The 27039-nt window shown below is 42.3% G+C and overlaps 2 protein-coding genes across 2 annotated transcripts in view; both read right to left on the bottom strand.

The window, feature by feature from the left end:
• The window catches only part of LOC118419666, a 9144-nt gene extending 5397 nt beyond the window's left edge, over window positions 1-3747 (bottom strand). Inside the window, exons 1-3 of the mRNA XM_035826180.1 lie at window positions 3662-3747; window positions 2985-3145; window positions 2059-2290 (exon numbers count right to left, since the gene is read on the bottom strand). Of these exons, the coding sequence (XP_035682073.1) occupies window positions 2059-2290; window positions 2985-3145; window positions 3662-3722 (454 nt within the window). The 5' untranslated portion in view covers window positions 3723-3747. The remainder of the gene's footprint in view (window positions 1-2058; window positions 2291-2984; window positions 3146-3661) is intronic.
• Window positions 3748-10218: 6471 nt separating this feature from the next.
• On the bottom strand, window positions 10219-26820 carry LOC118420173 (fatty acyl-CoA reductase 1-like). Its single transcript, XM_035826886.1, has 11 exons — window positions 26268-26820; window positions 24838-25013; window positions 23234-23306; window positions 22876-22982; window positions 20557-20734; window positions 17688-17732; window positions 17071-17189; window positions 16648-16718; window positions 11995-12073; window positions 11581-11670; window positions 10219-10261 (listed from the first exon to the last, which is right to left on the bottom strand). The coding sequence occupies exons 1-11, from the start codon at window positions 26457-26459 to the stop codon at window positions 10219-10221; spliced, it is 1173 nt and encodes a 390-aa protein (XP_035682779.1). The 5' UTR covers window positions 26460-26820.
• Between the last annotated feature and the right edge of the window lie 219 nt (window positions 26821-27039).

Below are 27039 nucleotides of genomic sequence, written 5' to 3' on the forward strand. Positions count from 1 at the left end.
CCTTCGCAGCAATTTTCTGTTAAGGAAAAGAGGGCTCATGCCGGGGCTGACTTTCTCCAATGAGCTGATCAGTAGAGACGAGGGTCTGCACGCCGACTTTGCCTGTCTAATGGTCAGCTACCTGATCAATAAGCCTAGTGAGGATCGCATTCACCAGATTATCGACAATGCTGTTAAGATTGAGCAAGAGTTCCTGACGGAAGCTCTTCCTGTGAAGCTGATTGGGATGAATCAAGACCTGATGAAACAGTACATTGAGTTTGTCGCAGATAGGCTGCTGGAAGAACTCATGTGCAGTAAGCTTTACAACAGCGAGAACCCCTTTGACTTCATGGAGAACATTTCTCTGGAGGGAAAGACCAACTTCTTTGAGAAGAAGGTGGGGGAGTATCAGAAGATGGGGGTGATGTCCTCCTCTGAACAACAGAAGTTCACGTTGGATGCTGACTTTTGAAAGTACAGAATAAAAGAACGGGAAAATCAAACGTTGTCATGTTTTCTTTGTTTCATACGATAGAGACTTAGAACCAGGCCAAATAAGGGTATGTCATTCACGATTGGAGAGGGGGAGGTTCATTTTGGGTGGGGTGGGGTTGTCATGACTCATAGTTACCTTGCTCCACCTGAATACATAATATCTGACCCCTGACCTGCTCCGCCTGAATAAATCATATTTGACTTCTGACCTGCTCCACCTGAATAAATCATATTTGACCTATGACCTGCTCCACCCGAATAAATCATATGTGACCTCTGACCTGCTCCTTCTTGCTCCTGAATAATATTAGTCAGCGTACACCTACTATACTACTTTGCGGTACTGCAGCGGGTTTCCTCAAGCGGCAGGTTCAGGATTTTTGGCTAGTGGATACGTCTTTGGGCAGGGAGTAAGTAGTGTTACACAAGTTTGGCCCCCCTGGCTGCTTGTTTTGAACTGCAGTGGGCGATTTTGTCCTTATCTTTGAAAGAGAATAAGTCAAGGAGGGGTTGGTGGATTTGCATTTTTTTGGTATGTACATACCTTAGGTGATGATTAAAATCCTGAACTGTATTGTATGCAAATCGGGGCTTCGTTAATATTTACATTACAATTAGAATAATGTGTAAATCCAGCAATCGACCTCTTTTCCAGACATTCAGTTCTCAGTGCCTAACCACATCTGTGCCCCAGACTTGTGTAGTTCATGACATATTTATGTCAGGAAAATATAGATGTTATTTTTGCTGACATGTTGTTAATTAGTTTTCACTTTGCAAGTGCCATGTTTTTTGTTTGTGCACTATCTTGTTCTGGCAGAAGTGTATGATGGGAAGGGGTTTAACCATTTTGATGTGAAGGGGTGTTTTCCCCTTTAAGGATATATAAATATTGGTGATGCTTACGTGGCATGGAAAAGTGAAGCTGGCTGAGTGTGTGTGTGTGTGTGTAGTCTCTACCAGACTCCGGATCGCTGGAAAAATCGTAGAAATGGAACAAATAGAGGAGTAAGCCGGCCAGAGGAATATAAACGGTCAGGGAACAGCACGCGATCTAGGATCGCGAGCTGTTCCCTGGTCGGTTATATTCCTCTCTATTTGTTCCATTTCTACGATTTTCCAGCGATCCGGAGTCTGGTAGAGACTAGTGTGTGTGAGTGTGTGTGTGTGTGTGTGTGTGTGTGCGTGCGTGCCTGCGTGCGTGCGTGCGTGTGTGTGTGTGTGTGTGTGTGTGTGTGTGTGTGTGCGTGCAGAGAACATAACTTGAAAAGCTTGAAACGGGTTTTTATGATATTTGGTGGCCTTGTGGGGGTGGGGAAAATGAAGGTCGAAATAGACCTTCAGCAGCAAGTTACTGTACTGAATTGGAGGTTAAAAGCTGGAGGTAAAGTTTCCCGCAAGTGGCAAGTCAATAAGATTTTAGTATTGGATAGGTCTCGGAAATAAAATTAAATGATGAACACAGTTATGTCTACATTATAGTACATACTATAGTTGCTAAAGACCTTACGAAAGTCTCTGTACTTTTGTTGTGCTAATAAAATTTCTTCTGTAAAACACGTTATGATTGTTATGACTCACCAATCCCAACGTACCAGAAGCCGCAAGACTCCTCGTCCGTGCCGAACTCGTCCGGTTGCTCCTCGTTCGTGACCCGGCACCAGTATCGGTCAACCCAGGTCCTTTCGTTGAACAATACCAGCGTAGGCCGGGTCCTGGACTCCACACTGACGCGGCCTGCGAACTCGGGATGCACGTACACTTCTCCTGAAGAGCTCCACTTGTACACCACCTCTCGGTCTGCAAAGGTTCCCTTCAGGAGATAATTAAGGGTTAATGACCCGCCCCGAGGTGTATATGATGTCATAACGCCTGGTCCTTTGCAATAACCAACGAATGAAACCACCGAGTGTATTGGTCCTTCTGATTGGTCAGAATGTATCGACACCGGCACCGATTTGCATCGACACTCGTGCCTGTGTCAATGCAAATCGACAACGGTACCGGTGTAATTCATTCTGACCAATCAGAAGGAGCTAACACACCGGCCTGGCCGGAATCTATATGTTACTGCGTCATAACCAACGTGGAACGGGGCCTTCTGATTGGTCTGCGGCGCCTGGCTATATGATAATAGGAGAATAAGGCATGCTTAACAGAAAATAACAACAAAGGTTCGTTTTGGTAATCTTCCTTCATTTAGCTTTTCAAATAAGTTAACAGTAGCAAAGAATGGCATGGCAGATTAAAACAAAACTTTTCATGATTTCTTACTTTCAGTTTATCAAAGAAGGAAACAAATTTTAAAAGAAGAAAACAAAAGATCTAGATATAAAATCTGACAGATTCTTTATTTTTATGATATCAAAACAAACGTTAATTAACATTTGGCAGAACGGGACAACGATCACTTCAATTCAAGTTCGTGTATAAAGATATGAAGATAGCCAACAAAAAGTCTTAGGTCTTAGTTAAAGTTAAGCACCCTAAGGTAAGCCCTTACTAACCCTGAGCCAGGTGATAGTAGGAGGAGTGGCTGGTGCAGGTGAGATGGTATATTCACACCTAATCTCTACCCTGTTCACCCAGGTAGGGTCCCACGGGCGGTCCGCCGCCAACACGTAATAATTGTGATACGGTACCGTCACGGTCGTGATGGACACTGCATCTAAACGAAGTAAATACAAAGTCCGTTTGTTTCTAAGGGAAAAGTGTTCATTGAAACATAGTTAATAGGGGTGGGTACCGGTCCAGGTCCAGGTCAAGGTCCGGTCCAGGTTCAGAGTCCCGTCCAGGTTCAGAGTCCATGCAGGTCCGGATCTGATCCTGGACTTGATTGTCCGTGAAAACTTGTAAATGTGCGATACTCCAAACAATGGTCAATTTCAAATTTTCAATTACAAAGGATTGAATGTCCAACGTCCACTGGCGTTTTAAGATACTATCTTCGTGATCGTGTGAAACACTAACGGCCTCTGTTTAGACTAAGTTTGACTGTAGAAACTTGGTAAAAATGTAACCTCCATTGCAGTCTTCGAACGCGGCTGTATTTGAGTGAATCATGGTGTCTGCAGACCACTGTGACATATTTCCCCACTTAGGTACTCGTCAGTGCAAGCAAAGCCTAAAGCTGGACTGCGAGCTTAGAGGAACTGAGTATGGCAGCTGAACTGGCCCTTCTTACCTGCGTAGCTTGATTCAAAGCACGCTACAGCGGAGATAGCGACCAACAGACCCAGCATCATAGTCCTGTACGTTGTTTTGACAATGCGGCAGTATACACAATCTAAAAACCGATATGAATAAAATGGTGGGGATGAGCGATATATACATGTATGTCGACTTGCCATGGTCTAAGATTAGTGATAACAATGTATAAGGCCTTAAATGTTGATATCGTAAGGAGACATAAAGACTTTGTCCTGTAGTTAGTTACAGATCAACACTGTACATTTAGTATATAATCTACGTTAGTTCAAGTGGCACTGGAGAAAATCTCTGGAGCAAAAATGTAAAATGTAACATAAAATCCTTCCACCTTACTTTCCTAGCGGCATCAATATTTTCTATAGTAAAAAAGCTTCACACAGGACGTATGTTATTGGTGCTACAAGGCAAAGCTTCTGCAAAATACATGGAAATACATTAAGCTAATGATTAGGATTCAAACTTACGTTTTCACCATGAAGACTGCAAAGCAATGAATGGTGACCGCTCTGTGCGCGCGTTTTCAACAGGTCCGACAGATGGCTTGTATTTGAGACCACGGAAATGGTATGTTTACAGTGCTATCGAGGATATTGAGTTCTGCAACTTTTTTGCCAAACCTTTTTCTTCGAACGCTCGCGTTAGTTTTGGAGTTCACAGAGGATTACTAACAGATATAACCGATACGAGGGTTACCGTTTAATCAATCACAGGAAAATGCTGTGTAGAAAGCTGAATATACAACATTACAAATATTTTGAGATCATGATCAATAAAAAATGTTGTATATCTAATATCTAAAACCATCAACTATATACTTCGGACAAAAGCTGAAGGGCTATTGTAAACAGTGGAAAGGTCAGCTTACACTTTTAGCCAAAACAATCGCAAAATCGTGCCATATAGTTGAAAATCCAAACTTACAAACGTTAAGGGCCCAGAATACTGGATATTAGCTTTGCACTTCGAGATAGACATTTCATGACTTTCTACAGATAAATTAGTAACCGTCCGTCAGTAGGCAAATTATGATTTATTACATTCTCTAAAATATTATGTTTCCGGTTCTGCTAAGGCTAATAACGTCACATTTCCAAACCGGGCCCGGCCGGACTGATTCTGGAAACGAAAAACAGAAATGTGTACGCGTATACGCAAAATATGCATAAATAATGCCCACGACTATTCTCTTAACGTCTTGTGTAGTTTAGTGTTTTTTATATTATACTTTTCGTTCCCGAAAGCTGCCCGGCCGGGCCCCGGTTTGGAAATGACGTAGGCCAAAAGCGGAGTGGCTGTGGGCGTATGTGTACATAACTCGAGAAGCTGTCATGATACAGTAGAAGCCAGTTAATTGCACAACGGATAACCGCACACTTCTGTTAATCGCACGGAATCCTCAAATCCCAAACTGGTGCGGCCCAGCTGGAAAACTTCGCATTATTGTACCATCCGGATATTTGCCAAAATACACTGACAAATGGGGCATGCAATTAGACGACTTCTACTGTATCTTGTAGGTGAGTGTTCAAAAAGGTCAAGTTCGAGAATAGGCGTCCTAGCGCCTTCCTGTGGTGCTGCAGCGGATTCTCTATATTTGTATGGCTATTTGTAAATGACATAACTTATTAAGACGGATCGATTAATGTAGTTGTCAATACACAAACGCATTGCCCAAAATCATATCAATTATTCCTTCAAGTCTGTATTTGAGTGTATCATATAGTCAGTCCTGAGTGACCAGTGATGTCATTCTGATAGGATTCTGATAGTTTGTTTGTTTATTCTTTATTTAACCAGGGTAAAGCATGTCGCCTGACGGTGTTTTTCAAAGCCCCCTGGGGGGAGAACCCCGAACATAAATCATACATTAAGTTCAACAGAACCAAATCAACTTCAATAACATAATCATACCTATGAAACCAAATTACTTAGGTAACATAAACATAAAGACTGTACAAAGTAAGATTTAACTTAGATAACATAAAATAATACTGCCAAACGTGTGAACCAAAAGTTTAGCCTTAACGTGACATAACACAGGAAACATAACAAAAAGAAGTCAAATTTAAAATCAGGATTGGATTTGCATTTCAATGTTGAAGTAGAGGTGTGCCTGTCACAGCCTAGAATTACCCTGGCCACCCTGTTTTGTAACTTTTGCAGTTTATCAATGTATCCCTTCCCCCCCTGATCCCAGACTGTACTGCAGTACTGAATATGTGCAACGAATAGTGTTTTGTACATCAGGTCAAGTGCCTGTCTGTTGAGGTAGGGTTTTAGGTGCTTGATAATGCCGATGACCTGAGCGAGTTTCTTGTACGAGTGCTCAAAGTGTGCATGATTTTGGGCTGCTTCCATTTTTCCGGAATTCACCGGTGCTGAGTGAATAGTTGAAGAGTTTGGTAAGGGCAGGACCTAAGATATGCGCACCTACTTTCAACAGTCTGTTGTCAATAGTATCAAGTCCAGTTACCTTTTTGACGTAAAGCTTTAGTTTCCCCCTTTCCTTTTTTTTAAACTTCGCTAAGGTTATGTTTTTGTCAGCGTGCGAATCCTAGGAGCTATTGTAAACAGTGGCAAGGTCAGCAACACCTAGAGCCAAAACTATTTCAAAATGCCATAAATGAAAATCCAATCTCATAAACGTTAAGACCCCATATTGCTAAATATTAGCTTTATACTTCAGGGAAGACATTTTATGACTCATACAGGTAGTAACCATTTGCAAGCGGGTAAATTTATGATAATGGTTTATTAGAAAATTACTTCCCTTCCAGCGGAGGTCAAACACAGGTGCAAAATCTGATTGTCCAATTCCATCACTTCCCTCTTTAAAACATAAACTAAAGGCACAACCCGCCGTACGTGCAAATACGTGCTGTCTACGTGCCAAAACGTGGGCAATCTTTTGGGATCGGTAAGTAGTAAGTACTGCCTCTGTACGGACTCGTAAGGAATCCGACGGATTTTGGAGCACGCAGATACGACACGCCGTAGAACTTTATTTATTACGTGCAGGCAAAACTTTGTGTTGCCGTGTTGACGTACTCCCTCCCTCCCTGCTCTTGCCAGTCGTTCAACACGTTTTCAGAAATACGTGGAGGACGTGGCCTCCCAAAAAACGTACGGATAAACTGCACGTACGGTGGGTTGTGCCCTTAGCTATAAGGGGGTGTAGCACACCAACTACAAGATACCGGACTAATCAATTAATTACGGTAGTTGTCAACGCACAGAGACAGTGTAGGAGCCTGGACGGGCAGGTATTACTAAGTACTGGGGGAACTGGAGGCTGATGACCAGATGTAAGGGCAATATTCGTCCGTGCGATCAGCACATGTCAGAACACAACAATGAAAATGGTGAAAATCATGGCTTAAAAAGAGACTTCTTATTGATGTCTATACAATAGAAATTCCTGTTCACCTAAAACCTCAACTAGCACACCATTGAATTCCATGGAAAGGTGGACTCTCACTGCACTTGGGGCACCGGTGCGGCACTGCGGAGTTCGTAGATGACTCAACGAATTTCAGAGATAAAGAACAAATTTTCTTCCGTTTTGTGTATATTTCTGTCTTCTAAGTCATATTTCTACGTATTACGCAATATTTAAGTTATTAAAAATCGCGAAAATAACAAAACAGTGCCGCAGTGAACGAACCCCGCAGTGCCGCACCGGTGCCGCAAGTGCAGTTAATATCCACCTGAAGTATCTTAACATGGTTTGCTTTGCTCTCTAGAGTGCTAGTGTTGAACAGTCATGTCTATGTGAAAGGCAGGGGCCACTACATTTTAGTAGATTTCTATAATATTACATTGACTGACGTTCTAAACTTATGCAAGTTACAAGGTGTGGAGAAGGGGGAGGGAAGCGACATGTATATCTACAAACTGTTGATGGCAAAAACAACCATGTAGAAAGAATACAGATAAAACCTGGCTCCAGCCAAAAAACGACTTGAAAGAAAATGGCTGACAGTTGATAGATTTTGATAAACGCATGATGTATCGTGATCGCATGTACAGCTTACTGAGTCAGGGAGTTTGCTGTGAAAGGGAGTTTGCTGTGATAGCGGCGGGGCGGCAAACTCCCTTTCCCGGCACAAGAGAACCCAGCCAACGTTGAAAAGCGCGAACCAAGCCACCCCCCCCCCCCCCAACAATAAAAACTAGCCCCGTTCGGAGACTACAACGGAGTCTAGGTTTTAATCTCCTTGTTCAGATGTGCTCGCAATTTGACGCTGATCCATGTCCTCCTTCAGTACATACTTCTTGATGCCCAGGACATAGTTCTCCATATAGGTTGGCCAATGGAGGCCACGGCAGTCAAACTTGAAGATCTGTAAAGTGTTAGAAAAACCATCAGTACTAGATCTAAGAGATAGGCCGTATGGATTCAAGTGCTGGGATGATGTCTGCATTACCTTTGGTATGCTTCGTCTAAAGCTAGGGGCACAACTCGCCGTACGTGCAAATACGTGCCAAAACGTGGGGAATCTTTTGGTATCCGTAAGTGGTAAGTGCCATCTCCGTACGAACTCGTAGGGAATTCGACGGATTTGGGAGCAAGCAGACACGCCTTAGAACTTAACGTGCAGGCAAAACTTTGTGTGCCATCGGGCTGTGGATTCGCCCCCGTACGTACATGCCAGTACGGGCGACGCGCCTGTGCTGTACAGCCTGAACGTGTCTGGTTTTCAGAAATACGTGGCGGACGTGGCCTAAAAAACAACGTACGGACAAATTGCACGTACGGTGAGTTGTGCCCTTAGCTTAAAACAACTTCCTGTCAACAGATAGCTTAGAAACTATAGGTACATGTAATGCTGTCACGTACAAAGTATCATATATGAGGAATGGTGAATCCTTATTCCTGACTGCTGATCACTGTCCATGTTGATTTGATATATGGATGACATCCTCTGGGAACTCTAAAACTGATGCGAGCGTGTGAATGAAAAAAAAAAGGTTTGGCAAAAAAAGTTGCTTTCGGCATGAAATCTAAGTTGCCAGGAATGTTGAACATATGACTAAAGACACATAGTATGGTATAGCAACAATTAGGTGTAGGGACCGGTGGATTGCAAGGGTGCAAAACTGTTCTTTTTTTTCTTATTTGACCGGTCCGAAAAAAAACAGACTCAGTGGATCGGGTTCAAAATGGACACACTATATCGGCAGACAATTGGGGCTTACTGGGCAAAGAAAATAACAAGAGCAAGGTCGAGTAGAGTTTATAGTCATTTGTACCAAGTTTCTACAGTCAAAAGTACCAAGTTTCTACAGTCAAAAGTACAGAGACAGTTAGCCTTGATTACATGAAGATAGGATTTTAAAACGCCAGTGGGAGTCGGATACTCAACCAAACAGATTCCTTTGCAGCAAAATCGACCATTGTTTTGAGTATTGCCAATTCACAAATTTTCAAGGACTTTCAAGGGTAGCTTCAGGTCCGGACATGGACCTGATCCTCTTGGTAGACCTGAACCGGACCTGTACCTGAATTTTCTGTACTGGTACCCGCTCCAACCAATAATAGATTTTTTTCTTCATTCTTGCTCTTTCACATGTTATTCTTTGACTTTATATATTTACTTTGGCATTCTAATTTAGTTATACTATTTTCCGATACCCTTTTTCCATCTACAGCATATTTGAGCTTATTTTACAACTGTTTTGCACGATTTAATACGAGTATGGTCGAAAACCTTTTTTTGCAAACGGCCGAAAACTAATGCCTGCGAGGATGTCATCCATATAATCAAATCAACATGGCCTAACAATGCTGATGTGATCTGCTGGTGATATCTTTAAGTTTTGATTGATTGATTGATTTTATTTTGCACTTTAAAAAATGATAACATACAGAAAATTATAGAAAATATCAGAACGTGCAAGGGGGGAGAAAAAAGCCATGTGGCTTATACAAACTCTTCCCCCGTCAAAATTTACAAATCATAATACGATTAAATGGACATGAAGATTATACATCAAACAATAATAAACCAAGTGAAAATAATATAACCCAGTGATCATCATAACGTTACTATTGATCTTAACATCAAAAACTGAAATTAGACAAAACTAAACATGATCTACAGATCATAAAGAAATTAGTCAAAATCATACAATTAATCTGCTAGCAAAACCAAATGAGTGTTCCATATGGATGGGCCTCTAAACATTATAGTGAATAATATAGTGAAGTTAACAATATGCTGAATGCTGTTAGTTACCTTCTTGTCTTCCTCTCCCATCTTGGCCATAAGTGCATCTGCGTTGCCATGACTCCACTCCCAGTGGCGGGATGTGAAGTATTCTATGCTCGATACGTCCTTCTCTAACCTGCTATACATCTTTAAAACCCTGCAACAAAGCGAAACAACTTGCCTACGTTTAATTGTTATCACTGTCAAATAAGCCATAAGCACTATGACGTACCTGGCAACAATACACATTCAGAAGTCCTAGGGAAGAAACCCTAGCACAAAAAATCCAGGGGGATAAAACACCCCTGTAAAAAAAGTCCTAGGGAGCAACCCCTAGCCAAAAAAGCCAGTGGGAATGGCCCCTGCAACAATATGTAAATGTCTTATAGTATAATAGTATTGCATATGTCTAGATGACTGAGTAAAGGTAGACTAGTGTGTAAAATGGTAAGGTAATGCTAGTTTAAATTTTCTAGAATGATCGACTTTAGCTGTGTATATTTAGTCGTTTGTTCTATAGTGATTAGGTGATTATCTTTGAATGTTCTGTACTTTAGATTTATGACTTGTGAATAAAAGGTGAAAAAAATACACATTTTGATTGATTGTGGCTTCTGTAGTGTCTTCAGAGGCTCCTAATACAAATTTTAAACAATTCGGCACCAGGACAATTCGGCACCTTCAGCTGGCCAAGGACGATTCGGCACCTGGCCCAGAACGATTCGGCGCCTAATCTCCAAGCAGATTCCTCCGGTGGCATTAAAACAGTAACATAAGCTGGGGAAGGAATTAGCCGGCAGAGGAGGATAATTCGCCACTGTTTTAATGCCACCGGAGGAATCAGCTTGGAGATTATTCGGCGCCCCCGTGGATCTATTGCCGTGGATTATCCTCGCGTTAGCCTGTGTTTACACAATCTCTCGCTGGCTGGGGTTAATGACTCCCTAGGGCGGCGGCAATTGTAGGACCGGCCGCTAGGAGCGCGATTCTAGGGCGGAGGCAATTGTAAGACCGGCCGCTAGGAGCGCGATTCTAGGGCGGCGGAAATTGTAGGACCGGCCGCTAGGAGCGCGATTCTAGGGCGGAGGCAATTGTAGGACCGGCCGCTAGGATCGCGATTCTAGGGCGGAGGCAATTGTAGGACCGGCCGCTAGGAGCGCGATTCTAGGGCGGGCGGAAATTGTAGGACCGGCCGCTAGGAGCGCGATTTTAGTCAGGCTAATCTTCGTGTGATTTGCACTTTCCCATTTTGTAATTTTTGACCAAGGCACGATCACCACACAAAGTTTTGAGGAAAATCATTTTTTCTATAGTTTGTCTTTTTGTGTATGAATTTGCTTGGTTAACGGATATCAGTACTTATACCCCTGTCACATTGTGCGAAAATCGATCGGACGACGAGTCTACGGCAATCGCCCGATGAGCCTCGCTTATAATAATAACTTTATTGCACAACAATTGTACAAGGTACAAAGTATGACTTATATGTGACATGGACGGTTTTCAGGAGAAAAATACGCGCAACCCTCTGTCGATCTTAAATATGGCCGACCTTCCATCGATACGCCCGAAGATCGTGGGTAATGTGACAGGGGTATAATGGTTACAAGGGTTGGAATTTCTGCCCATGACACTTGAGCTTCTATTCCTCTGACAATAAGGACAGACAGATAATACTGACCTTGGTTCCTGTCCGATCATCCTGAGCCAGATATCATACAGGTAAGCCGGTCCCTTGTGGCTGACGACTTGCCAGTACTGGTACATGAAACTAGAGATAACATGTCAGGTTACAAAAGATGTGGTACTCTTGAGTAAAACAATGCCTCTGGCTGGTTACTACAAGGATAATATTAAGATACCAGAGAAAGAAGGAGCTGTGATTTGTTATTCTCACAAAACAGCCTCATATTAGTAAGCAAGAAAATCTCATTGTTGCTTTTTAAATTGTGTGCCAGAAGGCAAAAAATTGACAACTCCATTCTTCGTGGGTAATTTTCTTCAGAACAGCAACAAAAGAAACACTGATGTTTTTGTCATTAAAAACCTCACGATGACCTTACTGCTATTTTACAAAAACTACAAGCATACTGACCTGTTGCTGACAAATGCAAAGTTGGGTGCCCTGAATGGCTTGTCAAGAGGGTATTTCTTGTAAGTTACCAGCGTGCCCTCTGTGAGGAAGATATAACACTGTATAAAATACTCTTCGAATTCCTTTGATATCATTAATATGCCAGTTGGCTTTTATATTAAAAGTACATTATTCGGAAATGTAAGTATGACCTACTTCAACTGAGTTTAAACTTTTGATTTGTTATTTGGTAACATTTTGATAGGGTTTAGAAGTTATAAGGTTGCTGTTTTGGTTATTGGCACAGAGTTCAAGCCGCCTGTCGCTGGAGTGTGAAGTCATGAAATTTACTCTGAGGACCACTCTCACCAAACCAGGGGTGTCTAAGCATTTGCACGAAACCTATGAAATTCGATGAATCACTATGCGAAAACGCACGAATCTTATGAAAATTGCACGAATCACTATGAGATTTGCACGAACCTTATGTAAAACGGCGGCCGGAGAGAAGGCATGATTCTGAGCGTTTCTACCCGTGATATCTATATTTCAAGGCATGGAATGGACATATACCAACACGAAGACGGACGTATTTGATAGCACGTGAGCTACTGTTTTGCTTCATTTCGGCGTCTTACATCGTATTTTCCGTCGCCGAAGTTCGAAGCCGCCATCTTGAAAATCCCGCTCCGTCTGTCACCTGACCCGGGCAGTTTCGCATAAGGTTCGTGCAAATCTCATAAGGTTCGTGTGTATTACATAGTGATTCGTGCAATTTTCATAAGATTCGTGCATTTTCGCATAGTGATTAGTGCGTATCACATAATATTCGTACGAATTTCATAGGATTCATGCTAATATTTTGGGTACTCAAACAACTTTCTACCTTGTCCCTACGTGTTTTACTATGATATTCAAGTGTTGAAAGTAACGCACATTTTCTTTGAAATTTCCTAAGTCCGATCGTATGGGGTCGCTTTTTTGCGGTTACCGAAGGGTTCGCTTAGCGGTTAGAGGTTATCCCCCAGGTGAGCCTTCATTCGCATGTAGAAAAGTTACAAAGTAATTTTGGGTACTCAAACAACTTTCTACCTTGTCCCTACGTGTTTTACTATGATATTCAAGTGTTGAAAGTAACGCACATTTTCTTTGAAATTTCCTAAGTCCGATCGTATGGGGTCGCTTTTTTGCGGTTACCGAAGGGTTCGCTTAGCGGTTAGAGGTTATCCCCCAGGTGAGCCTTCATTCGTATGTAGAAAAGTTACAAAGTAATTTTGGGTACTCAAACAACTTTCTACCTTGTCCCTACGTGTTTTACTATGATATTCAAGTGTTGAAAGTAACGCACATTTTCTTTGAAATTTCCTAAGTCCGATCGTATGGGGTCGCTTTTTTGCGGTTACCGAAGGGTTCGCTTAGCGGTTAGCGGTCATCCCCCAGGTGAGCCTTCATTCGTATTTAGAAAAGTTACAAAGTAATTTTGGGTACTTAAACAACTTTCTACCTTGTCCCTACGTGTTTTACTATGATATTCAAGTGTTGAAAGTAACGCACATTTTCTTTGAAATTTCCTAAGTCCGATCTAGGGCCTGTTGCGGCCTTACTGAGGGTTCGCTAGCGGTAGAGGTTATACCCCAGGTGAGCCTTCATTCGTATGTAGAAAAGTTACAAAGTAATTTTGGGTACTCAAACAACTTTCTACCTTGTCCCTACGAGCTTTACTATGATATTCAAGTGTTGAAAGTAACGCACATTTTCTTTGAAATTTCCTAAGTCCGATCGTATGGGGTCGCTTTTTTGCGGTTACCGAAGGGTTCGCTTAGCGGTTAGAGGTTATCCCCCAGGTAAGCCTTCATTCGTATGTAGAAAAGTTACAAAGTAATTTTGGGTACTCAAACAACTTTCTACCCTGTCCCTACGTGTTTTACTATGATATTCAAGTGTTGAAAGTAACGCACATTTTCTTTGAAATTTCCTAAGTCCGATCGTATGGGGTCGCTTTTTTGCGGTTACCGAAGGGTTCGCTTAGCGGTTAGCGGTCATCCCCCAGGTGAGCCTTCATTCGCATGTAGAAAAGTTACAAAGTAATTTAGGGTACTCAAACAACTTTCTACCTTGTCCCTACGTGTTTTACTATGATATTCAAGTGTTGAAAGTAACGCACATTTTCTTTGAAATTTCCTAAGTCCGATCGTAAGGGGTCGCTTTTTTGCGGTTACCGAAGGGTTCGCTTAGCGGTTAGCGGTCATCCCAGAGGTGAGCCTTCATTCGTATGTAGAAAAGTTACAAAGTAATTTTGGGTACTCAAACAACTTTCTACCTTGTCTCTTCGTGTTTTACTATGATATTCAAGTGTTGAAAGTAACGCACATTTTCTTTGAAATTTCCTAAGTCCGATCGTAAGGGGTTGCTTTTTTGCGGTTACCGAAGGGTTCGCTTAGCGGTTAGCAGTTATCCCCCAGGTGAGCCTTCATTCGCACGTAGAAAAGTTACAAAGTAATGCTTAGGCACCCCTGCAAACGGAGGCACGTTGGAGGCAATGTTGATTTCGACAACACAAACGTGCCTCCAATGTTCCTCCAACGAAATCTAATGTGCCTCCAACAAAGGCGTTGTGTTTTTGAAATTTAGAAAATACGCAAGTGGTAAGATGCCTCCACAGTGCCTCCATCATGCCATCGCCATGCCAGTAACAAGACGCAAGTCATGATCAAGGTTATACGTAAGTGTGATTATCTTTTACCTATATTGCACCAAGTATCAATAAGTAAGTATGAACATCAATGAACATCATTTCAACACTACAAATCTATTTCCGATGAATTTTCAATCATTTTACATTGGTGCACAAAATTGAACGAACTCCAACGTACCTCAACAGTACCTCCGCTCAGTATAATAGGAAATCTATGTCATTTACTTTACTGTAAGGGTATTTTGATTAAGGTTGGACAAAAATATAGTTCATGATATGTTACCTATGTTGATCCAAGTATCATAAGTGCATATCCTTTTATATTTTCAAATCTCTTTTTGATGCTTTTTAATAATTCCAATAACCCGGGGGGTACCCGTTCATCAAACGCAACAGTCATAGACTCTCGGCAGAAATTCCCAATAACAAACAGGGGAATAGTCTCCTTGTTACACAAACAGTCCAACTACGTGCCGAAACCGTCGCCAGGGGATTCAAATAATGATTATATATATATCGCGATGTAAATGAGAAGTCTCCATATAATCCTGCTAATATATAGCCACAAAGCATAAAGCATTCATCATCATCATCATCGGTCGACGTGATCAAACATGTTCGCACATGTTTACACACGACGGGGTTATACCGCCCCTTACGGGGTGACATACCCTTTCGTATGGCTAATGGTCTCCCGTCCGGGTGAATGATATCGATGTAATTCACCATGTGGCTGATACGAGACAGAGGTTCGCTAGGCCTCCATCCGGTGATTTGAAGTGAATCACCAACTCCCGACAGAAGGATTTGCACCAACGCACACCGCACCATCGTACGTGTGGGGGTTCTTTAACGTGCATGGGGTATGGCTCTCCCCATACACGGGACCGCCATTTAACGTCCTATCCGAGGGACGACTCATTTTCCACTTGAGTAAAGTGAGAAAAGTCGTGTAAAGTGCCTTTCCCAAGGGCACAAGACCGGCAACACGGCAGGCGGATTCGAACCGGCGACCTCTCGGTCACGGGCCGAACAATGTACTACGCGGCCCCATAAAGAATTACTATGCAGAATGATTATGGCACAAACAACCATCTTGCTGTACACGAACATGCACCTGTACAATCTAATAACGATGACTTTAACTTAAAATGTCTGTAGAAAACTATATGCCTACCTGTTGCTATGGAATTGACTTTTCCTTAGCAACGGTTGCCATAGAAATTAGCTAGGCACTCCCAATGTTCAGAAAATAGAAACTCTCATGCCGATTGTGACTGTCACTAAATTTGATGTTATTTACACAAGGATTTGCTCAATTTATGATGCTTTATTGTTAACTCTGTGCATAATCGTCTAATTTGCATAAATTTGCATAAAGAGCCCTAGAACCATGATGTCCCACCTGGACCATAGAGAATCTCCTCCCGGACTATTGCACTTCTTTTAAATTCTCATTGAAGGGTTATAGATAATGCTAAATCCAAATTTAGTAACCTGTAGCTTCCTTTACACGTGCATTGGATTTACAAAGTTCAGTCCTCTTCCTGCAAATTTAAACCTGACGTGATATCAGTTGTCAAGTAATTGGTAATGCATTAGATACGAGAATTTCGCTCAAAACCTACCTTTTAGGCCCTTTTGAGCGTTTCTGCGCTGTATGACAAAGTGTTAATGTGGCGCGTTGGTACACCCGATCCCTCGATCTCGGAAGTTAAGCAACGCGCGGTCCGGACAGTGCTTGGATGAGGGACCAACCAAGGACGTCCGGATTGCTGTAGCCTCACGAAGCTTTCCACGAAATCGTCTTCCGGGAGGGACGTAAAACGAGGGTCGCGTGCTCGAGGAGGTGCCTTGACCACGCTAAACAGCTCCATTACTCAACACATTGGGTACCTGCCTGTGGCACTGGCTGCAGATACACCCGATATTATTATTTGCAGCACAGTTGCTATAACGTTTCACTCTACAGTACTTACCACTGAACTCTCCCCATCGTAACGGGTTGACACCTCCTGATGTGGAGTTGTACACAGGGATGTTCTCTGGTCTGAATAACAGGAACAACAAATTATCACGTTAGGGCCCATCACTACAAAGTTGGCTTCAGGCCAAACAGACAAAAGTCTTGTAACATTTTTTCATATACACTACAATGCCAGACGACTAGAGATAGATGTAGAAACCAGCAACCTCAGGGTTTCTACCCCAATATTACCCCTACAAGATATATTGAGCTACAGTTTCACAACAGATTACCCTAATTACAGGTAATCTGTGAGATCGCGTGGCGCAGCGGCAGTGTATTTGGCTCGGGACCGAGAAGTCTCGGGCAAATGAACCAAGATGTTTGATTTCATCTTGTTTATTGTTGTTGTACATACAGACAATCAGAACCAGACCTGGAGACAGCAGTGTCCCAGGCAGCAGCAATCATCAGGTTGGCAGGTAAGTCTACTGGTACAACATCGACAGAAGCATTATACTCTCCCCGCATGGTCCGCAGCAAGCCCTTCCCAATCTACAGGTAGTTGAAAGAAAGATCAAGATAGCTAATGTAGCAGAGATTTTCGGCACAAAATTCCCAAAATGTTTTGATACAAAAGCTTACATGTGTATAGCAAGAAGTCTTGTATGACTGACCAAAATTCACAAAAGTCCTATGTTTCTGGTGTTGAACATAAACATAGGATATAACTAGAAAGGTAATATTTGCAAGCAAATACAGGATGTTACCTTCACATGTTGTAGTCTAACACTGGCAACTGTTTTGTTCATTCTTATTTGAACACATTTCTAAATGTAGTGACCTGAGCCCCTCTAGATCTGACATTTGCTACATTATGTAACCGAACACCACATGGTGCCTGCTACTTTACCGGTTACCATGGTGACAGCCGTCTGGTCCAGGTCGTTGACCTTATTTATACGGTGAAGAAGAAGAAACAAAGCAAAAACAATATGTTCCCTTCTGTGAAGGTAACATAAAAATCAGACACCAAGAATATGTAGTACTCACTGCAACAGAAAGGTTAACAGGTCCACCGAAGTTGTCACACCAGCCCTGTCCAGGAATCGAAAATATGATTATTGACTGGCGTGTTCAGTCTCATGTATAGCCCAACTCGATTGTAACACTATATCAAAGACTTGTGTTAGCCCTTCTTGTTATGTTAATTAGGATATTAAGTCTTATTCTATACACCTATTTTGTACTTTGTGTAACAGTCGTTGCCATACATTGTACCATGTACAAATGTCGAGCAATAAAAAAAAGTCTACACTCTAACAAGCCTCCTTGCTGCATCCTCCTAACGCCCGGTCCCCAACGGCATTACCTTATGGGGCCCTGCTATCCCATGCCCTATCCGTGGTTATTATGATTGTCGCCACAAACCAGCTGTCAACCAATCAGAGAATAGGCCTTTCTTGGGCTTGTTGTTGTCGCAAGCTGTCTCGCAAAGGCCGCTGGGAAGCTACCAGCCAATCATGTTACGTCTTACATAGCACCATCCTCCTACGCCCGATCCCCAACGGCTGACTGCCCATATAAGGGCAAGCTCATTAATATTTATAAGTAGGGCGGTCCTTAACTGGTCTGAGTACACAAGGTAGCAGAGGTAACACAGGAAGTTTTGACACGACTGTGGTTCCTCTGCGTAGGAGAATGCCTTGCTGTAACTTATCAATGGTGTCAAAGAACAAGGTCCCTCTTTCAACTTCCTTGCAAAGAATAAGAACAGTTGGTAAATTTTCGATCATTGTAGTTGTGGTGCATTATTGTCGGTTTTCTCATCATTTATGCTTTATTTTTTACTTCATATTCACAACAGAAGCCCATGAAGATATTTTCACATATTTTCGCCTTCTGATAGCATATACAGATTCCACAAAGCCCTCTCCTTGTGAGCAGTTAACACTAATGCAAATCTGTATTGGCGATAATGTAAAAATTAGCAAGTTGTTGGAAAAAAGTGTTGGAAAAAAGTGTTGGAAAAGTGTTGGAAAAACTCGTTGGTAACCAAGTATCACGCTACATGGCCCAGAACAACCTTCTCACGGTATACCAAAGTGGGTTTCGGAGAAACCACAGTACTGCCTCTGCAGTTTTGAAGATTGTGGAGGATATTAGGTCGGCCAATAATAGTCGCCAGGTCACAGTTGCTCTCTTCCTAGACTTACGCAAAGCATTTGACACTGTGAATCATGCCATTCTGTTGAGTAAGCTCAAGAAACTGGGTTTCGATAGGGATGCAACAAAATGGTTTACATCATACCTCTCTGGTCGCTCACAATTCACTAGTCTGCAAAGTCAATGTTCAGAGATGGCTGCAGTCACCTGCGGGGTACCACAGGGGAGCGTACTTGGTCCCTTGCTGTTTTGTTTATATGTCAACGACATGCCACAGGTTCTAGAAAAATGCAAAATACACTTGTATGCAGACGACACCGCAATCTATTACTCGGCGGGCACGATGAAAGAGTGTGAAGAGGCAGTTTCCCAGGATATGAAGAGAGTGTCAGACTGGTTAATTGATAATAGACTTTCTCTCCATCATGACAAGACAAAGTCTATGCTATTCGGGGTTCCTCAGAAGCTGAGACATGTTGGGACAACAGTTCAGATCACAGACGGTGTTAACATTTATGAGCAAGTTAACACTTTCAAATATTTGGGCATCACTCTAGACCCATCGCTCCAGTGGTCAGCTCACATAACAAATATCACGAAAAAAATATTCAGTGGCCTCAGTGCAATGAGACGTGCAAAACCCTACGTAACAAAAGAAATATTACATACTATGTGTCAAACCTTGTTGTTGTCGCACTTGGACTACTGTGGCGCGGCGTGGTTGCCAAGCATTGTACAGGGCAAGAAAACACAAATGCTGCAACTCGACAGGCTGCTGTTTAGAGCTGCAAGGATGATTACAGGCTACACACTCCGGGATCATGTCCCAGTTGGTAAACTGTTAGCGGAGGCGGGGTTGGTGTCGATGAGAAATCGGGCGGAAAAAATCAGTCTGGCCACAGTTTTCAATGCTGTACGAGGAAAAGCCCCTTTGTACATATCTGACATGTTCAGGTGGAAGTCACCACCAACTATAAGAGCTCGTACCCGCACGGCTGTTAAAATGTTCGCTGACTGGGACCCTCACCAGTTGAACTGTCCCGTAGCAAGCCTGAAGTGCTACGAGGGAAGCTTAAAATCTTTTGGCCCCCAACTGTGGAACAAACTGTCACTGAAGCACCGCAAGACTCTGGGACTGGTTAAGTTTATCAAGGAACTGTGAGGTCTAGATGGAAATGACAAGTGAAATTGTGAGTTTTGATATGTCGTTTTGTGGTTATGCACTATTGTATGTGTTATTGTAATATTGCAAAGTTTTAAATTGTATTTTTGTTTACCCAGCATTGCCTGAAAAACAGGTTGTTATGTACCTGAGTGTTACTGCTGGTAAAATAAATAAACTGTAAACTGTAAGTTCAGGGTGTCATAATCTCATCCGTGAACATTCCAGGTCATAAGAACTCACCCCACACAGCAGCCCGCTATCTGAAGTGTCCAAAAGTCTAATTTTAAAACTTTTTGACCAGCGCAATATATTCCGCCGTTCAATTCTGTCACCATCTTGCTTTTTCATGACGTCATTTTAGGGACTGAGCACTTCAAATTAGGGGTCAGCACAGGCAAAAAAGATGGATCAAAACCTAGTTTTTTGGCCGAATCTGAACATCTGCAACCTACACTGTCTCACCAATATGAAATGTTACTTACATTTTCCTGCTAAAAGTAAAAAATTGGCTAAAATACTGTTAAATGGACTCGTTTTGGGCCTTCTGCGCCTGCGTCAATTAGGGTCATTGCCCTTATTTGGCATACGTACCGCCAGAGGCTCTCTCCAGGAGCCACCAATGATAGAAGGCCTGACGATGGACAGTGGCAGGTCAGCCGCCTCCTGTGTCAGTAGGTACTCCGCACATGCCTTGGTGAAGGTGTAGGTGTTGGGTCTTTTGCCTATCAAGTCTGGAGTCAACTTAGTCACCATGGTGTCATCCATCCATCTGCAGAAACATAGCATGCCATTAGTGTGCAACATACAAACCCATAGCCATGGTAAGATAGTGGGACCGTGTAGCACAGTGGCAGTGAGTTTGCCTCGTGACCGAGAGATCGCGGGTTCGAATCCTACTGCCGTGTTACCGATCTGTGCCCTTGGGAAAGGCACTTTACACGACTTTCCTCACTTTACTCAGGTGAAAATGAGTACCTAGCTTCGGCTAGGGCCGTTCTTCGGATAGGACGTTAAATGGAGGTCCCGTGTTTGGGACACCCCAAGCACGTTAACCCTATTCAGACCGGGGGGGGGGGGGGGCTTTTGAGGCCCGCGCCTACTTTGATGTCCTATAACGCCAGAACGGCTTACGCTAGGGCCACCAAATTTGGTGAGTTTTCCTAAAATATTGTTGGCAACAATTTCACGAAGTTTGAAAAATTTTCCATATTTTCGTGTTGCCATGGCAACCGTTTGTTGACAGGCTGTTTTGCCAAAAATCACTATTTTTGGTTCTAACAATGTATTTTTCACATTTATTTGCTATATTACTGCTATTTTGTTACATAAATAAAATCTTATATTATCTAGCATATCTTTCATAATTATATATGCATAAATTATGCTAATTTGATGACGTCATCGGCCCAAAATCCAAGATGGCGGACCGTATGGCCAGATCAAGAATAACGAGCTAATTATCCCTTAAAATTTATAACTACCTGGTATTTTTTCATCAAAAACCATCTAAATGAATGAATTAAGTCTATTTCCATTGCCCTTTGTGATTATTTGTTGCAAAAAAAGTATTTTTAAAAATTCAAGGTGGTGGATATAATATGGCGGAGCCCAACTGGTATCTTAGATGTGTATGACGTCATTTTATGACGTCATTTTGACGTCATTGATGTTGCTATTGGCAACGCAAGTCGTAATAAACATTATTATTCTGTTATCTGCACTTGTTGTTACATTTTTGTAGAATAACTTGAAGTTTTCTGAGAATACCCTTTTTTCATGGGTCCGGCCAATATAATCAAATTGATGACGTCATTATTACGTCATCTTACGTCAACGTAACGTCAAACGTCAACTGCTTGTCAGATATTATGTCGATATCATGTCCTAAAAATTTGGTGGCCCTACGACACGTCGTTTTAGAGTTATAGGACTTCAAAGTGGAGGGCATCAAAAGCCCCCCCCGGTCCAGGGATGACCAAAAAAGCCCGGTCTGAATAGGGTTAAAGAAGTCAAAGAACCCGCCACATGTGCGAACATGAGCGGATCAAACCATTCCGGTCAAAATAGGGGTAGTGAATCTCCCGAGCAGCCCTCGTAACCCCTGCTTCGCCTATTGGGTCAGTTACAATCGTGTAACCCGTAACCTTGAGTTAGCCTCCATAGCAGGCTCTTTGGGGCCTTTTTTGGGCTCATAATACACTTTTGCTGGCCATTTCTATTTGTACTCGGTCGCTGATTGCTGGCGTTTTATGATTGCCGGCTTGGAGGCCCAAAAAAAGGCCCCAAAGAGCCTGCTATGGAGGCTAACCTTTAGTGGCCTTCAGGTCTTGTTACGTGGTGACCATTAAGTAAAAAAAAAAAAGATACCTGAGGTGCTGATACGGAGGAAACTGTTTTCAAACAAACTCCGTGACATCTGCTGAATAGCATGGCTGCATACAAATCTAGACATGGTTTGTAAATTGAAGGGGACTAGCAGTAGCTTCACTACTACTACATGACATATGCATCCTCCTAACGGTTATAACGCCTGGTCCCCAACGGCATTAGCCTATGGGGCCCTGCTATCTCATGCCCTATCAGTGGTTATCATGATTGTCGCCAAAAACCAGCTGTCAACCAATCAGAGAATAGGCTTTTTGTTGTCGCAAGCTGTCTCAAAGAACAGCCACTGGGAAGCTATCTGGGAAGCTATCAGCCAATCATGTTACGTATTACATGGCTCCATCCTCCTAAGCCCGATTCCCAACGGCTGACTGCCCATATAAGGGCAAGGTCATTAATATTTATAAGTAGGGCGGTCCCTAACTGGTCTGAGTGCACAAGATAGCAGAGGTAAACACAAGGCGTTTTGACACGACTGTGGTCCCTCTGCGTAGGAGAATGGACAAATGCAGTCTCTTCACTTACTCCAGAGCATCAATCAACTTCTGAGGCTGCACAGGGGGAGGGTAGATAGTCTCTTCGATGTAACTCCTGTCACAGTTGGCATAGGCAGTGGACACATGCACAAAAGCCTGTAAGTACAAAGAATACACCTACTTCAGTTCTTGGCAAAGGCATCAACAATATATGCTACTAGCTTATATAAGGGATTCAGAATTAGCTAAGAATATTTAGCCTGCTAGAACCATAGTTTGAGATTAATAATCAGTGTTCAGTGTTATAAGAAGGGCTCCTGAATAGTACATAACTAATTATGGACTAATGGTTTAAGTTGACATCAGCTGGAATATCCCAGTCAGTAAGAAAGGGTTTTTGCTCTAACCTGAAGGTGTTTGAGTTTGTGGCACAAGGCGATGACATCCCGTGTCCCTATCACATTCAGCTGCATGGAGGTTCTGGAAGGGGGTTCCAAGGGCATAACTCACTTGTAACGTATAGCACCTACTAATATCTCTTTTGATCCTAACTACGTACAGACTTTACACAGATGCGACAAGTACAGGAATAACTGTATGAATGAAAAGATGAAAAAATATACAATATCCAAATGCAACTACTTCTATGCAATCTTCAAGACCTTTTATCAACCCTTGATTTGAAAACTTCGTCTGACTCAGCCTTAACTCAACTTTTACTCAGGGGTTCACCCACTTTACCAACAGAAACAAATACCCATATTATGCATCTTACACAGACATACATACTCCAGACCAACCGTTTTCAAATTGATTGAACATTTTCCTTTAAAATCTTGTATGTATATATATTTGTTTGTTGGATCCGTCACCCCACAGCTGTACTACTATTTTATTTTATCTCACATTGTTTTGTCCTTTGTTTATTTTGTTTTCAAATGTCCTAGTGGTAATGTTAATATTAGCTTTGCTAGAGTGCATTTACCACTGTGTATCGTCTTATATGTATACCAATAAAAAAAACTACTTCTATGTTCCCTTCATGCGCAGGATATAAGAAGGAATATACTTGGGAAACTGAACCGGCTGTTTGGACAGGGATGTTCTAAAGTGGGGTTCTGCACCCATGATTTGATGAAGGGATCAGATTCTCTGAGGGGAATGAATGTCGCATGTACAATCTTCAACAGTGACCTGACAGCGGTGTACCGAAAGTGCGAAGAGGAACGAAAAGGAACGAAAAGGAAAGTACCGAAAGTGCGAAAATGAACGAAAAGGAACGAAAAGGAACGAAAAGTAGCAAACGTTCCTTTTCGTTCCTTTTCGTTCCTTTTCGTCCCTTTTCGTTCCTTTTCGCACTTTCGGTAGACCCCCTGACAGTAATCCACAGGCCATCCTCTTTCTAGAAACCTCTCTAAATGAGTACACCGTACTGATCACAGTAGGATCATAGAACTGTCTGCTGGAGGTCTTGGAGTGAGTGCAGTAGTACGAGGGGTGATCAATAAGTTCTCGGCCTATAAGTATAAAGTCCTATATGAATGTGTACCAAAATTCAAATTATTGTGACCATTACTTTGCAGGCGACACCCAGTATCGTTAGGTAAGGGAGAAGAAAAAAACGTGGACAATTGAGCTGCGACCTGAGGTGTGCTGGTCAACTTGCGCTGCTGGAAGTCAGACTTTCTTCTTGAAATAGGAAGAGAATCATTTGGAAACATTTTGAAAATGTCTTTTGTTAATGACAAAGAATTTATGGCATGGGGAACTCGACCCACACATGTCTGATCACAATTCACTCTTGTTTTTTTTTCGCCACTTACCTTCCAACTTTCAAAAAAACGAAAGTAATAACTGCAATGATTCGAAATTTGGAGGATATTGATAAAAGGCTTCAAACTATGAAGTTGTGCCTCGATATTTGAGTTGTGCTCATTATTTCTGGGTGAGGCCATTAACTTATTGATCTCCCCTCGTACACACAGGATGGGACATGATGTATTCAACTTACCTCAGGGGATCCTCCAATCTAACTGTTGCTGCAGAGTGGAAAAGGATGTGAATCTTTGACACCAGCATGTCTTGATCTGATTGCCTGATACCTAAGGCGGGTTCACACATATCTCCGGGTATGGCGTGCAGCTTGCGGTGGAAGGTTGGCTGTTCATGACGAACTTTGTCAAAGAGCTGTGAACAAAAACACGCCGAGGTAAAGAAAAAAAAAAAAAACAACTTCTGAAACCTCCTTGCACACACAAAAAGTCAACCATATCTACTCTTGGTAAATTACATACTACTACTAGACTCCCTTGAGTCTTTCGAAACCGGGCTGGGTTTTCCTGCGGGGGGGGGGGGGGTCAACGTGGGCTGGGTTCTCTTTTGCCGGGAATTGGATTTTTCCGAGGAAGGGAGTTTGCTATGAGAGGGAGTTTGCCGTGATAGCCATTTTGACCCGCCCCGCGTTGAAGATCGCGAATCAACGCCCTCCCCCCCAATAAAAACCAGCCCCGTTCGAAGACTGCAAGGGAGTCTATACTACTACTACTACTTCTACTACTACTATTTCTACTACTACTACTATTACTATGATTAATGCAAATGTTTTTGGCAATACAATTACATCATATTTCTTCTTCTGAGAAGAGTGATATGGGGTCTCCAGCTGCATGCTTATAACTGATCACTGGGGACGTCTTATTGCTTCTTTACTTTCCTAGTCGTTATCTTCGAATACAGTCTCATGAATTGTACAAAATGAATACACAAAAGAAAACCTAAGAAAACAAGTTGATACTGCTGTATATTTGTTTACTTCTGCAGTGGTGTTATTTTGTGGTAGGAGGAAAAAGGTGGTTTTCACAGGGTTGGTTTAAACTCCGGTTGGAAAATTCAAGAATTGCCAACGCATACTTTTCTGGTGTCACGAATTTTGCAGCGTAAAGCCACTGGATAACAAAGTTCTATGTTCACAAGCACACAAGTGAAATACCACCACAACGAGGTTTCAACATCTACAGTTTCTTAACATTCAACAAATGGCCACAGATCTAGTTTGCAGAGGGACCACAGTCGTGGTAAAACTCGACTGTGTTAACCTCTGCTATCTTGTGCACTCAGACCAGTTAGGGACCGCCCTTATAAATATTAATGAGCTTGCCCTTATATGGGCAGTCAGCCGTTGGGGATCGGGCGTAGGAGGATGGTGCTATGTAAGACGTAACATGATTCGCTGATAGCTTCCCAGCGGCCTTTGCGAGACAGCTTGCGACAACAACAAGCCCAAGAAAGGCCTATTCTCTGATTGGTTGACAGCTTGTTTGTGGCGACAATCATAATAACCACTGATAGGGCATGAGATAGCAGGGCCCCATAGGCTAATGCCGTTGGGGACCGGGCGTTAGGATGATGAGTTGGGCACAACCCTGTTCATACCAGACCTACCTTACTCTCTACAATCTTGTTCAACCTCTCTTGGGCAGTCTGGTCTCCTCTTGGCCTGATCAACAAGTAAATTCCCTCCACTTCTGGGCAGGAACGTAGCAGCTTCTCAACAAGGACCTTCCCGAGGAATCCCGTTGCCCCGGTGACGAAAACATTCTTGACCTTGTAAAATTCGGCAATAGCAGATGCCATTTTGATTGTCTAAAATATTGGAACAGAACAGAAACATTGGAATTAATTAAAAGGTTTACTATATCTAAGTTGGAATATCACACCATGTTTTCCCCATGTCTAAATCAATGAATATCTCTAAATATGATATTAATGAACATGTACTAAGTGTAAAATGTAAAAGTGGTCAGGAAGGTTGAACAATATTCTAATTCATTATGCAAATTAGTTGTTAATTTGCATAATTATTATCTCATTATGTAAGTCTTCACTTAGGCTATCTATATAACAAAAATTATGCATATCCATCAACCTGTTCATATTTTTTCAATAACTATGCAAATGAGGTCGCCATTTGCATATTTAATTTGTGTTGACATTTCTCTTTTTCTCAGCTACATATGTGACAAGTTTGAAAGTCCTATCATGGAATCCAGTGGATTTATTAACTTTCCTCATGAATTATGCAAATTAGCTGTTGATTTGCAGAATTAGTATTCCATTATCACTTAGGCCATCTACATTACCAAAAATCATGACGATCCGTCAACATGTTCTCGAGTTATTCTCGTCCAAAGTTTGAAAGGAAATCGGTGCCTGC

Source organism: Branchiostoma floridae, chromosome 7 (assembly GCF_000003815.2).
Source record: "Branchiostoma floridae strain S238N-H82 chromosome 7, Bfl_VNyyK, whole genome shotgun sequence".
Classification (NCBI taxonomy): Eukaryota; Metazoa; Chordata; class Leptocardii; order Amphioxiformes; family Branchiostomatidae; genus Branchiostoma; species Branchiostoma floridae.

What these genes read in the sequence shown, in the direction of transcription:
- LOC118420173 (XM_035826886.1), bottom strand. Translation starts at nt 26,459, where the DNA reads ATGGCATCTGCTATTGCCGAATTTTACAAGGTCAAGAATGTTTTCGTC. An exon ending in AGATTGGAGGATCCCCTGAG is followed by an intron (nt 23,307 to 24,837) that starts GTAAGTTGAATA and finishes ACCCCCTTCCAG; the next exon opens with AACCTCCATGCAGCTGAATG. An exon ending in TGGGACACTGCTGTCTCCAG is followed by an intron (nt 16,719 to 17,070) that starts GTCTGGTTCTGA and finishes CCTGTTATTCAG; the next exon opens with ACCAGAGAACATCCCTGTGT.